Genomic DNA, 14742 nt, shown 5'->3' with positions numbered 1-14742 from the left:
CCATACCTGCCTCTTCCTTCAAAGGTGAAAGGCCCACAGCCCAGGGGTGAGGAGGGCAGATGAGCCTTGTCCAAGGACACAGGGCTGGACTCAGGTACCGACCACAGGATGCTCAGGGATCTGGGTTTGCAAAACAGAAATAAAACAACTGCTTTGCCTCCACCCAGCCTCTCTCTTCCTCCAGAGCCCCGGAGGGAGAAGTCTGTATTTTCAGTGGGCAAGGCCAGGCCTGCAGGCCAAGGAGCCATGCAAGGCAATGATCTATGGGGCATACTGTAGAAGTGACGTTGCTCCAGGACCACTTCTGTGGGAATGGGTGAAGGACGTGTTCATATAAAACTTCAGACATAAATGTGTGTAAACAGCTGTTTTCATAAACACCAAAGAACAGAAACATCACAGGTGTCCTCTGACAGATGTGCGGTTAAACTAACGGTGCTATATCAATAAAATAAAATACTACCCAGCAATAAAAAGGGACCAACTGTTGCTACCACAACAGCCTGGATGAATCTCCAGGTAACCAGGCTGGCTGACACTTACTCTGGAGGGTTATTAGTCATGGTTCTATTTATAGAACTTTCCTGACATGATAAAATTACAGGGACGGAGGAAAAAAACCAGTGGGGAGGTACAGTGGAAGCATTGCTCTCTAGGAGAGAGCCTGGATAGCATGCAAATACCAGCAGGTAACTGGTGGATCACCACCGACACAGACACGATGTGACTGAAATGGGAGGTTGGGAAAAATGCATCCCAGAGGGAGTCTTCATCCCATAAAGGTTTAAGCTTTAAAAGGTGGAGCTTTAAGAACAGGAGAACAGAGGCAGTGAGCATCTAGAGTACAGGAGGCTAGGTGGTAGAGCCCGCAAGAAAGCTTCAGAGAGCTGCCCCTTGGGCTTAAAGACCATTCTTTATTCTTCCTAATTGTGAGCCTTTAATGGCTGGGCCATCCACTTTATTCTTTCTCTTAGACCGTGTTGGGGTGGGGCAGGTGGGGGAGATCATTCTTTAAGTTGTCCAACACACACACACACACACACACACACACACACACACACACACACTTCTGTGGGTGTAGGTCTTCTTGATGGATGTGCAGAGAAGCAGTGGAGCCTGACGGTTCTGAGTAGGCTGAGGACCTCCCAGGCCATAGAGCGGTGGTTCTCAGCCTCTGGGTTTCGACCTCTTTGGGGCTGAATGACCCTTTCACAAGAAAGGGTCTGATATCTGGATATCAGATATCCAGCATATCAGACATTTGCATTATAATTCATAACAGTAGCAAAATTATAGTAATGAAGCAGCAACAAAAATATTTTTTTATGGTTGGGGAAAACCACACATGAGGAACTGCATTAAAAGGTCTCAGCATTAGGGAGAGCCAGTGCCACAGAGAGATGGGACCCAATGTGGCGATTCTGGACACTGAGACTGGAGGCCAGTATTTGGGCTGAAAGGGTGCAGAAGCAGTGGGTGCCAGAGGCAGGGAAATAAGGAAGAGTTGAGCCCAGAAGAGTTAAAGAGCCATAAAGCAAGGGAGGAAACAAACCCCACTCCCACTCTGCAAATGAGATACCCAGACTCAACCAAACACTGATTTACCCAAACCACACGATACAGAAAAAAAACTATAGACTTTCCGCTTCTTTCTGCCCAGTTCAAGAGCAAGTATTCAGGAGTCTGGGAGCAGGACTCTGTCTACACAAACAAGTCCAGGAAAGCTCTTTTGGAGGACCCAGGAGGGATGGAGTCAGGTGCCCTGGGAAGAGCACCCACCTCGCTGGATTTGGATTGGAGGCTGGCTCACCAACACAGCTGTCCCGCCGCAGCCCTCAGTTTCCCCATTTGGCCATGGCAGAGGGACGATTGCTAGAAATCAGGGGTCCTGCTGGGCCCGCCCCCAGGGGTGGGGCTGGGAGTGGTCACGTGCAGGGGCGCCGCGCCCGGGGTCTCCCGCCCTCTCCAGGCGGCGTCTGGAGTCTGAGCCTGGAGCCAGGGAGGAAGCTGCGAAAAAAAGCGGTGTCGCCGCCGCGCCAAGGTTGCTGAGGTCAGGGTCGCCGGGGCCTGAGGGCACCTGCTCGCTGTTCCGCCCTCTCCCTGATAGCTGTGCGGGAGGCTAGACCGGCAGCGGCGACAGAGGCGACAGCAGCTGCAGCAGCAGCAGCAGCAGCGAAAACTGGAGCGCAGGCAGCAGCGGCAGCCACGCCAGCAGCGACACCATGGATCTTTCTTTTATGGCCGCGCAGGTAATCTGGAATCTTCCCCAGGAGCCCTGGGGTCGCCAAGTTTGCAGGACCCCAGCCTCGCTGTCATCCCCGACGGAGCTCTAGCATTCGTGGCGAGGTCCTTTGTCCCAAGCCGAGCAGCCCCACCTGGGGCGTGTACCCGGGACGGGAACTTGGCTGTCCTGGGTGGAGTGGCCCGTGGCCCTTTCACACGGAAGGGTGCAGTAGAGATGACTCTATTGAGCACCCCGCTTAGCAGCAAGACTGCTCCGAGGAGTCTGGGCAGCTGGAGTCCCCCTCTCCCCTGCCCCTCCCCCACCCGCTGTTTGCTCTGGAGCCCCCGGACTGGCAGAGGGGAAGCTGCTCTTCCCACTCTGGTTTTGCTTCGCGCTGGTACTCTGTCACTTGTTGGTGCCCTCGGGGAACCCTACCTTCCTCTCCACTGTGGGTGGGATTTTAGTCCGCGCCGTGACAGGGCTTTGTGACAGAGATGAATGGTTCGATCCATTTTTGCTTTGTGCTGGGTTTGAACAGGGGACCACCAGCACCACCACCCCCAACACACACACACACACATACACACACACACACACACACACACACACACACACACACACACACACAAGATTATCCTGGAAGCAGACAGACAAATGACCCCTCGGTGGTCTGCCTGGTCTCTGCTGCTGGAGGATCTCCTGGAATTATGATCTTAGGTGTTCTCTTGAGCCAGAACAAAGACACACACCCTTCTCTGGAGTCGTGTGTGGCCCCTGGGAAGACCACAGTATGACGGTGGAAGAGGCTACATTTGACTGGACCACAGTCCTGATTCACAAATCAGACATTTCGCCTTCTGTGGTTGTGTTGGGAGCAGAGTGATAAGGAGGTCACCCTTTTGTCTCCTGAGTGTGTCAAGGACCCTCAATCACTGCCTCTTGCTTTGGGGAGTGATGTCTGAAGGGACACTTTCCGTTCTCCAAACTTCACCCGTGTGGTGAAAGTCTGTTTAAAATGTAACTTCAGAAGCCAGACTGAATATGGAGGGTTGTTCCCAAATGGAAGCATCAAAAGGACACAAAGTCCCCAGGTTGGCTCTAGGGAATCAGGACCCAGCTCTGGGCTAGCTCTTAAGCAAGAGAACCATAACTTCCAACAGTTCCTGCAACCTGCCCTTCTTTGGGGGTGACCCATCTCTTTGTATTCTACCCACGTGTAAATGCTTGTGGAAAATAGTCACTACCATCATAGATGGAGGTGGGTTTAGCAGAGCTGGAACTGGGGTGAAGAGAGAAGCTGGAAGGATGTCAGAGGCTGCCTTCCTCTCTGCATCCAACAGAAGCTGGTGTTCCCATGGTTACAAGACAAATTGATCATTACTAACTAACCTTGGGGCTGGCTAGAGCATCCACAGTTGCCATGGTGACTTGACAAAATAAACAGGGCTTTTCCAGCACCTGTGGGCAGGGCCTGTAGGAGTCTGGATGTGGGGGAGGGGTGTTTTTGTTTTTGTTTTTGTTTTTGTTCTTTTGTAATTCACATTTCACTTGGTCAGTTTGTTCCTGCCAACAGACGGCATTGATTACGTGCTCAGCACCGTGCTAGCTGGAAGGCAGAAAAATATGAACGAGCACATCAATGGAAGACACACTAAGGTTTGTTGAGGACCTACTGTGTGTGAACTCTTGCAGGTCCTGTTAGCCTGGAGTTCTACATATCAGAATGCCACCTGTCAGGGAGAGTGAATAATTTACCCAGGGGCATGCAGTCTGTGAGGAAGGAAGCCGGTTTTGAACCTAGACCGTAGGATCTGCAGAGGTTCTGTGTGTTCCCCTCCTGGCTTCACCCTAGGGACACATTCCAAGGTGGCTCCTCTCTTCCCTTCCTCTGGAGGTGCTGGCACCATGGCGCCTCCTGCGTAGCACAGGTTTGGTTCTTCTCAGGATTACTTCCTGCTATAGGTCTGTCTCACTGCCCCCACAGGATGAGAAGAGGTATGTTTTTTTAAATCTGTAGGACACAGCAGTGTGTGGGAGTGAGCTCTTGGCCTGCGTACACCTGGCGTGTGTGCAGTGTGTGTGAGAGAGAGACCTCATTTCCTCTGCCCACTCTCCTCTGTCAGTCAGTGCCTGCAGAGCGATGTTGGCACACGACTTACTTCTTTAGCACCCTGTGTCTCATACCCTGTCGAGCACTAGGACAGGAGTGCTGAGGGACAGGGTGGGGTGGGACCCTCTTTCTGGGTGGTTATAAGGTATTGGTCAGACCAAGACCCAGCAAGAAAAATAGGTATGTGCTGGACTCAGCACGGAACAGGCGCATAGTAGGTCCCCAGAAAGTATTAGAGGGTTGGATGAGGGTGAGATGAGATGTGTGCTTGTGAAAAGGCACTCATACGGACAGAGGGTGAATGCGAGATGTCAAATGTGAATGCCGTCACCAGGGCTTTGAGAAGGAGGCAGTGGACATATTGAGAGGATAGGCAGATGGTCCCAAAGGAGCCTGGGAAGGAGCCTTCTCAAGGAAGTGGCATGGAGGTAGAGAGGCTCGGGACAATTGAGAGCCCTTCAGCGAGCTAGAGGACAGGAGACAGAGTGGGTCTGAGAGAGACAGGGGTCAGGACCAGGTTATGGAAGGTGCTGACTGGCCGTTGAGAAGTTTGGGTTGAATCAGACAGCACTGGGAGCCTTTGTGGGGTCTACGGCACAGATGTGGCATATAGTTAAAGCCACAGCTATGTGTCCCCTCCCCCACTCCTTAGAGAGTTCATGGAAGCTGGTGGAATGGGCAGGGTCTGGAGTGTTGTTCACTGGTGTAGGAAATGTGACCAGATCCACCTGACTCCAGACCTGGGCTTCCTGCCTTCAGCTACAGCTAATGCTACAAAGGATTCCTGTCTGCAGCTTAATATGCCTAGAGTGTATAAGCCTCCCGAAGGGTTTGGGGCTGCAAAAAATAAGTGTTGAGATAACACCCCATCAGTTGTGCAGTGTAGACATGTTACCCCGATGCAGAGGTGTGTTCTTCATGCTCCGTAGCAGACTGAGAGGGGCCATAGGAGAGGCTCAGCCTCAAGCCCTTGGACAGCAGCCTGGGCATTTGGCCATCTCACCACACAGTCCCTCACAGTCCCTGGATCCCAGAAGCTCTAGAAATTGTGAATGTCCAAGACATCCATTTCTCTGTAGCCAGAGGTGATCGGATGGGCAGGGCTACCAAGACCTCAGGGCTGGGGAAAGAGGGAGGGTCACAGATCTCTAGGATGGAGCCCAGATGATTGTACCCATTCTTCCGTCCATTGCTTCCTTTCAGGAGGTGGGATCTGCTCCTGCAAACCTAGAAGGATCCTCTCCTTCAAACCCAGGCTGCCTGTGGTGACTTTCTAGATTCTGAGCATGTTGTATTGGTGACAAGTAGGAACGTCTGAGATTGTGTCCTGAGAAGCAGGGAATGTCACTGATGTTGCTGGGACGTTTGTGCTGGTGGAAAGATTCTGCTGTGTGCTAAGCCGGTGGTCATCCCCATAGGGTTTGTGACAGGGGCCGCACTTTCCCAGGCATGTTTGAGAACTCAGCCATGCTTCTAACTTAGGCTGTCTCTACCTTCAGTGGTGTCTGGCCTGTAATAATCAATTTTTCCTGACCTTAGGATCCCCTGGGGGCTTTAGAAGTGTCCTAACCCTTGCCCCTAGGCCCACCTGGTATCCACACCACAGTAGTATTTCCAGTGTCCCATCAAGACGGAGACCTGAAGTACATAGTCAGCCAGCAGGATCCCCTCCCTGTCTTTGGTTGAAGCAGGTCACTGGCTTTTTGGCCAGTCTTAGGTCATAAAGAGACATATGCGGCCCTGAAAAGTCCCAAACACTGTATTGATGTCAGAGCTTAAAATACTTAAGCTAAGAATTTGCTCCAAATGTGAGATTCTCTCTCCTTAGACTGTGCCTGTCACCTGCAGGCTGGCGGATGGCTTTGTTCTTCCTACTGTTCAGACTGCGAGGAACCGGGGTTAGCCTGGAAGTTCCGCCACCTCCTCCACAAGCAGGAGCATGGAAGCCCCTGTGCTTGTCCAGGACCATCTCACCGTGTCACCCCTCCAGCCAGCCAGCATGTGGATGGTCAGAGCAGACCAAGAAGTGGGGGTTCAGTGGCCCCTTCCAGAATCGGCCTCAGGGAACCTCCCATTTTCTCAGATAAACAAAGCATTACGTTTCTGCTCATTTAATTTAAACAAGTCCTTGAAGGAGCACAGGAATAGACAGCCAGCTAAAACAGAAGACTTTCTTGTCGTTCAGCTCTGAGGCCAGAGGTTCTCACACAGATGCCCACCTACCCTGGCCACTAAAGGCCTGGAAAGAGGTCTGTTCCCTGCCATGGTTGGTGTCCCTTGGTCTCTACACACTTCACTCTAGTCCCTGCTTCTGTGCTGGCATGGCGTCTTCACGCTTTCTGCTGTGTTTCCACTTGGTCCCCAGTGAAAATCTCCTGGGCAGCTTATCTTGAGCCTGTCTGTGCATATACAGAGACTTTTAAAAGTAAAGGTGTTCGGTTAGGACTTAAGCATTTTTTCTTGAGGAGACACAATTCAACCGACAGTGAGATCTGGGGACCCTCCCGTTAGTCACTGAGCAGTTTCCTCTCCAAGTCTCAAACTCCTCGCCTTTGAGACAAAACGGTACTCATTTTGTTCATGGAGTGAGTGGGGGATTTTGTGCATGTCAAGCCCATAGTGGATTGTGTGACAAGACCCCTGGGAGCCAACCTGGGTCACCTTTTATAGAGCTTAGCTTGAAGATTATGTAGCTGTAGTAAACAGGAGAGTGGGCAGTCAGGAGGAGGAGCCAGTATGTGGACGGTCAGCATTGTCTTAACACAGTGTATCCTTTCCACTAGGAATTACTATGAGCCATTCACTGGGACAGAGGGACAGGTGATGAAGGACCAGGAGACAGGACTAAGGAGCCTGGGGCTAGCTGGGTGGCTTCATGGACAGGAGCAAGGTAGTGAGGGGTGCCCTGAAGAGTAGGGGCCTGACCTGGAGGTATGGGAGACGCAAGCCCCCATGCTGCAGTTCTCACTTGTGCCAGGCACACACACAGGCCCAGGTGGTCCGTGTGTGTTTTAGAGAAAGTGGAAATGGTGATATTCACATGCTCTGTGTGTGTGTGTGTGTGTGTGTGTGTGTGTGTGTGTGTGTGTGTGTGGTTTATAAATGTGGAGGCTAGAGGTCATGGGTGAGTGTTTTTCCCAGTTGCTTTCTACCTTAGCTTTTAATACAAGGTCTTTCGCTGAACCTAGGGCTCACCAATTCACCAAGAGAACTGTGGGCTACAAGAGGCCACTGTGAGAACAAGAGGCTAGTGGGCCTCGGGGGTCTTTCTGTCTCTATCTCCCCAACACTGGGATTGCTAGCATATGTTACTGTGCCTGGCTTGTTAGGTGGGTTCTGGGTCTCCAACTCAGGTCCTTATGCTTGCTGTTGAACTATTCCTCCAGCCTCCAGATTGGATTTGAGATGCTAACGATTAAATTGAAATCTATAGCAAACAGCCCAGGCTGCTCAGTTACTGTTGACTACTGAGGTTGCTAAGAGATCAAAAGGAGTCGTGTAAACTGCTGACAGTTTTGTGGGACAAAATTCAAGAAGGAGTCTGCTAGGTAGGTATCTGCTGTAGTGGCCTTGGTGGCCTGACATCTAGGCATCCAGCTCATGGCTTCTGCACACCTCCCCATATGGCTACCCTCTCTATGTGGTGTTCCAGTCTGCAGGGTTTATTTTTAGCAGCTTGGACCTCCTCCTGGCACAGAGTTCTCAGTCTGCCTATGCCCTGTGCAGCACTGGCTCCTCCTAAAGTGGGAGTCCAGGGGTCCCAGGTAGAAGGTACCTTAGGCTCCTTAGGCCCTGGCCTCAGATGTCCTGCGCTGTCTGTGACACTACATCGTCCTGATTGAGAAAGCCCTGTGACAGTCTAGATGAAGAGGGAGGGGATCAGCCCCAATTATCCATGTGGCTCAGCCTGCACGTCCAGGGAGGCGGGAAGGCATGGACCATGGCATCCTTGGAGACTGGTAACTACTCTGAACCACATAGAACAGGAGTGCAGGTTGTCTTCATCCTGGAGCTCCAACAGATTTTTCACTACCCTGCACAGAGCCTGGCAAAGTCTTGTATTGCGCCAAGCCTAGGAGACACAGGAACTACCCTGAAACAGGTGGTGATTATGTTAGGTGAGCCATGTGCAACTACAAATATTTGACCGTGTCAGATCTGACAATTCATATGACCTAATCTCATGGCAGGGGAGTCTGAGGAAGCTTTCTGTGTCTGGGGAGCTGAGACTATCCCCTCACCTTCCCTCAGAATGGTGGCCTTGATGGGTGGGAAGGCCCCTGGAACAGGGAACTAACCCTGAGCCTGTCTCAGGCATCACAAGGGTCTAACAACTGCTGGGGTATTTCCTGTCTGCCCCCTTTGCCTTGTCTCACCTCTAGGGCCTTAGGAGTCTCACAGGAAATTTGCTTTTTTTATTTGCTTTTCACAGAGAGGGAGAAGCATAAAAGACTTTTGGTCCCATTGGACATGAGACTGTTGTGTCTTGGATGGGTCTTCCTTGTATTGTACAAAGGATCCTATGGAATCACTCCAACAGGCCTGTCAGACATTAGCAGACATTTCTTATCCATAGAAGCTCCACTGCCCGAAAGAATAGAATCCTGGAGAGCCAAGCAAGTCACTATTTGGCCCATTGAGTGGGGTCCCTGCAGGTGTTAGGCAGGGAAACTGACTGCGAAGAGGTGAGAAGAAAAATTCAGTTCAGATTGACTTTGTCAACCTGGATCAAACCTCAGGGAGTCTGATGCCAGGCGACTGTCAACATGTTTAAAACTCAGTGCAATTTGGAGGAAAACTTTCCAAGCAAAAATCACTCCCATTCCAGGTGCACAATAAAGTTTAATGTGTGACGACACAGAAACTGCTTGTCAAAATACATGTGACCATGAGGGGGTTCTATAAAGGCCTAGAATGTGGTGTGGTATCTGACTGAGATAGCATAGAGGTCAGCAGGTGACAGCTCCCCTCAGACAGGACCTATTAACTGGGTCTAGGGAGGGAGGGTCTGGGATAAACATTTTGGGGGATTTGGGTGAGGTCTGCCTCTATAGCAAAATGTCACCAGGTCATTAATAGTATCCACTCCCAGCCTTCTGGGCAGAAAACAGGCAGTTCCTCCTTTGAGGAGAGCCTCTGAGTGTTCAACATCCCTGGTTCCCTAGTGCTCTGTAGGTGCAAGGACCTTGGTACCCCCAAAAGCCTGTTTTCTTAAAGTGAGAATTGTCATTAAAAAATACAAATTTTCAATTATCTCAGATGCTTCCAGCCAGAGGACCTTTCTCCTTCAAATCCTCACTGAAAAGACCTAGTAAATATTTGGGCATTCTCATCAGACCCTCCTCAGGAGAAGCTGTGGCATCATTTCTTCAGGGGTATAATGAACAATTAACAAAGGCATAAGAATCGCAGACATTTTTCTGGGTCAAATTTCTAGACAGTATTTTAAAACCCAGGACTTCACGGAGCCTAAAGAACAGGTATGGGAGTGTGCATCCACCAATGATTACTGCTTATATATCAGCTTCTGTGTGCCCTGCCTTGCTATTGAGCCAAACCCTAGCTTCTTCCATCGCAAGAGTTGGAGACTTATAGTTGTGCCTTCTCTGCCCACTCTGTCTCCCTGAGGTGTCCCTGTCCCTTCCCATCATGGCTGCTATTTATCCCACATTTACATGGTACCTAACCACGAATTGTACAAATCAGGAAACAGAGGTAGGGCCACCTTCCCATGGTATACAGCAAGGATGCAAGTATGGGTATCTGTACTTCTGTTACCTGTTTTTATTTAAATTTTTGGTGGTGGGGGTGGCAGTGGCAGCTGCGGCAGTGGTGGTGGTTGAAGTTGGTTCTGAGAAGTTAAAAGTTCACAGAAAAGTTTGAAGGGGAGTGTAATGATTCCCATATTCAGAGCCTCTCCCATCATCAGCATCCATCACTAGAGTGTTCTTGGGACACAGTGGAGATTTGTGTTGATGTCTCATCTTTAGCCAAAGCATACAGTTTGCACTACTCTTGGTGTTAGACATTCCATATATTTGGACACATGTATTATGACATGCATCCTTCATGATAGTATCATGCAGAGTATTTTCACTGCCCCCAAACATCCTCAGCGCTCTGTCTTTTCTCTCCCACCCTCCCACCCATCCTGGCAAAGGATCCCAGTCCATAGTTTGTTCAAGTGTGTGTGTCCTCACCCCAAACTTTCCATGTCATTTCATGGCTTGGTAGTTCACTCTTTTTTAGCACTGGCTAACAGTCATTTTGGATGAACCATTTGCTTACCATCTTGGTTGATGGCAGGTTATATTGTTGATAAATTAACCTGCTATATATAAAAAAAAAAGTCTGTAGGTTTGGGGGGATAAGTTCTCTGCCCTTTAATTGAAGTATTTAAACCATTCACATTTAATGTATTTGTTGATATGGTGAGGCTTAAGTGTATGATATGTTGCACAGTTTTCTGTTTTTCCATCTGTTCTTTGTTCCTGCTTTCTACCTTCTTTAGAAATGAGAAATTTTTGTTTTCCTATGTTATCTCCCTAGACACAACTCTTTGTTTTTATATTTTAATAGTTATGTAGGATTTGCATTAAAGATCTTTAGCTCTTAGCCCACTTGTATAGTGAATGTTTACAGTAGTTTGCTTCTATCTCATCCCTCCCAGTTTTTGCACTGTGGTGGTTACACATTTACTTATATGTAAGTTATAAACTATAATTATTATATTATAAATATTATAAACCAGCATTATTACTATATTTGTTACAAATAAGTTTTCTTCAATTTATTTGAATAATAAGGGGAAACCTTATGTATTTTCCCCATGTGGTAATTACTACTGAGGTCTTTTGTTTCTTTTGGGTAGAGTCTTGTTTCTTTGGGGCATCATTTTCTCTCTGCCTGGAAGGGCTTTGACATATCTAGTGCTACTAGAATTTCTGGGTGAATTCTTTCAGCTTTTGTATGTCTGGGCATTCTAAGTTGGCAGTTTAATTAAAAATATGGCTTTACCTCTTGCTTGTGTTGTTTCCAGAGAAAATCTTCTGCTGTCTGTATTCTGTTCCTCTAAGTATAGTCTCTTTTTCCCCTAAGGCTGCTTTTAAGAGTTGATTCTTCTCCCTGGTTTTGAGAAATTTGGTGAAGATGTACCTTTGTGCAGTCCTCCTCCTGTTTCTGGTGATTGAAATTTCAAATGTGTGTGCAGGGAGCCGGAGAGATGTTCAGCAGTAAAGAGTTGCTCTTCCCGAGGACTCCAGTTTGGTTCCCAACACCCACATCTGGCCATTCATAACCCCCTGTAACTCCAACTCAGATACTCTCTTCCAGATTCTGTGGGTACTGCAATCACATGTACATATACCAGCCCCACATAAATACACATCACCAAAAATAAAATAAATCAGAAGATGCATGTGAAGACTGTATTTTCATCACATTTGGAAACTTTTTTGGCATCAGTGCTTTTATAGGCCTTTTTATGCCTATATTAGACTGCCTCAATTTTTTTCACAGCACATTGGTGTTCTTTTCTTTTTCTCTCTGTTTTGTTTGAGCAGCTGTTATTGATACAGGATTGCCATCATTTGATTCTGCCATCTTTAAACTAATGGCAAGGCCACCCAGAGCATTACTATCTCAGAGACTGTGGGTATTATCTCTAGCACTTAATTTGTGCCCTTTAAAAATTATCTTGCATTTTTCTTAACATGTTCAGTGTTTACCTAAGCCTCTTAAAATGAGTGAAACACAAATGTAGCACCTGTTTTAAATATCCTCTCACACTAATTCTTAAGTGTTTGTTAGGCTGGGTTGAGTTTGAGTGAACCCCTCACCTCCTGCTTTGGGATGCATCACCTTGTATGTCTGGTCCTTCTTGGTCAGGTACCAAGCTTTCTCTCTCTCTCTCTCTCTCTTACTCCCTCCTTCTCTCTCTCTCTCTCTCTTTCTCTCTCTCTCTCTCTCTCTCTCCCTCTCTCTCTCTCTCTCTTCTTTTTAAGACAAGTCTATGTGTGTGTGTAGTTCTGGGTGTCCTGGAACTCACTCTGTAGACCAGGCTGGTCTTGAACTCTGAGATTCATCTGCCTTTGCCTCCCCTAGCGCTGGGGTTAAAAGGTGTGCACCACCACACCTTCTGTATTCTCTAAATATTCTTTATCTTTATTCTGGATGAAGGCCACTCATTTGGGAAGAGCTCGGATTCTTTATGGATTGTTCTAAGATTTGCTAGGCATTACCATTGCCATATTTAGTCTGATGGTAACTATTGTGGCTAGTGAGGCTGGCCATTCCTCCTGCTGCCCTGTGAGTTATGAGATCCACAAAGTGGCTGACGGGAAGAAGGAGGGGTGGTGGTTTTGTGTGGGCACCAGGCACTGTTTGCTGCTCTCCATTTGACGGACTGTCTGAACACACATGACTCACCAGCCACAGTGTGTGGGGACCACGAGCGCCCTCTGCAGGCTTCCAGGGATCACAAGATCACAATGCCTCTCTCTCTCTCTCTCTCTCTCTCTCTCTCTCTCTCTCTCTCCACACAAAAAGCCTTACCTCTTGACATCAAAGTCCTGAAGATTATTTTCATATGCTGATTATGGTTTGTTTGTTTGTTTGTTTGTTTTTCCAGTTGAGTGAGTAGATTCAGTTCCAGTGACCCGATCTGGACTGGAAGCAGAATTTCTTAACCCTATGATTTTAGCATCTGTATTTCCACCCATCTTTTCTCCCATTGTGGTAAAGAAATGTACACTGGATCCACTCTGGAACCCTGGATATGAGTTTCTCTTTCTGAAGGACACACAACTCAAGAAGCTCAGATTGTTACACTGGACGCAAGAGTCTCATGCCCGAGTTGGAGATCTAAACCCATGTGCATGCTGCTTGTTTTGGCCACTTGGGTTCTTCCGTGTGTGTGTGTGTGTGTGTGTGTGTGTGTGGTGTGTGTGTGTGTGTGTGTGTGTGTGTACACTTGTGTCCTGTGACTGTACATTCCAGAAGAGGCTGTTGGGGCTGGTGTCTGATCCAGATGTTGAGGCTATACCAGGAAGCCAGCAGGGTTACATTTCAGTGATGGGGCTGGGTCTAGATATGATTTTGGAGGGGTGTTTTAAGTGCATCAGACTGCCCTAGAATTTGCAATCCTCCTCCCTCCACTTTCCATATGCTGGGATTATAAGTAACCAACCCCCCACCTGGTTAAACCTGAGTTTCTTTAGGCTTCTGTCCCAACATTAAGACCCTGGGAAGCCCCTTAGAAAGGAGAAGGTGAGGGAGGGGAGTAGATGCTGCAGAGTGAGGCTGGCTCAGCATGGCTGCCTCCCACTCAGTGGCCCCGCAGGTCCCACAAGGAGCCCCCATCTGTAGCCTCAACACGCAGCTCTGGAAGCTGATTAGAAATGCATTAAGACTGGGCTTCTGTGCCAAGGGAGGCCTGAGGGGTGACTAATGTGCTCTTCCATGCCGGGCACTCCACTGTTCACCCTGCCACAGCCACAGCGGCACCACGTTCGCCGCTGCCTCCTCCTCTCTAACTTCCTGCCCTTCCTTCTCCCTCCTGCAGAAGTTCATCTGGCCCTGCTGTGCCAATCAATCAGCATGCTGAGTTCTGAGCTGTGGAGATGGGCAGTCAGGAGAGTGTTGAGGAGCCTAGAGCAGCTTCTCTAGTCCACATCCCCTTTGCTGTAACTCACCCCTATCTTGAAGCACAAGTGACAAAAAGAAGTGACATTATCATGGAGGCAGGGACCCAGCCCTCAGGTAGAAGACGCAGGGACAGATGAGTCAGGATCAGGCCACCCTCAAACGGAAATCCAGTGAACACACCCATCTGAGAGGAAAAGACCCGTAAGCTCAAAGGCCTTAAGATGGGACCCAAAGTCATGCAGGCAAAGCAAGAGCTGCTAAGCTATGACCAAGAACAGGAGCCAGTAAAAACTAATCAACTGCAGAGTGCTGGAAGAAGATCTCAGGCTCAGAAACATGGTTTTTTTTTTACCCCTGCTGTAATCCTGTTCAGACCCAGATTCTATGATTCTATGTGGACAGAAAGGATAGTGGCTGAGGGAGTTGTCAAGGCTTGGATAGACTGGTGCCAAAACTAGGACAAAGGAAGGAAGGAAGGGAGGGAGGGAGGGAGGGAGGGAGGGAGGGAGGGAGGGAGGAAGGAAAAAAGAAAGGAAGGAAGGCCATGTCCTTCCACATAGCTGACGGAACCAGCCGTACGTAGGTAATTTAGGACATGACAGAGAGTGGGGACCGAGAAATTACATGTTAAGAGAAAGAGACAGAATAACTTAGGATAGTTTCGAGAGGGCTATCAGTCAGTACTGAAAGCACCAAGTTCATTTTCCAATTCCTTAAAGACAAAGTAAACACAGTTCACATTGGTCCAAGGACAGGGTTCATG

At 48.7% G+C, this 14742-nt stretch overlaps 1 protein-coding gene across 2 annotated transcripts in view; it reads left to right on the top strand.

Moving 5' to 3' along the window:
- The first annotated feature begins 1940 nt into the window (after positions 1 to 1940).
- The window catches only part of CUNH14orf132 (chromosome unknown C14orf132 homolog), a 30711-nt gene continuing 17909 nt past the window's right edge, over positions 1941 to 14742 (top strand). For both annotated transcript variants that reach the window (XM_055593080.1, XM_055593081.1), the window contains exon 1: positions 1941 to 2249. In XM_055593080.1, coding sequence (XP_055449055.1) covers positions 2223 to 2249 — 27 coding nt within the window. In that variant the 5' untranslated portion in view covers positions 1941 to 2222. The remainder of the gene's footprint in view (positions 2250 to 14742) is intronic.

This window comes from Psammomys obesus, unplaced genomic scaffold, assembly GCF_907164565.1.
Source record: "Psammomys obesus unplaced genomic scaffold, mPsaObe1.curated_primary_1811, whole genome shotgun sequence".
In the NCBI taxonomy this organism is placed as follows: Eukaryota; Metazoa; Chordata; class Mammalia; order Rodentia; family Muridae; genus Psammomys; species Psammomys obesus.
The sequence above is the reverse complement of the archived record's forward strand: the minus strand, read 5'-3'. Positions and strand labels throughout refer to the sequence as shown.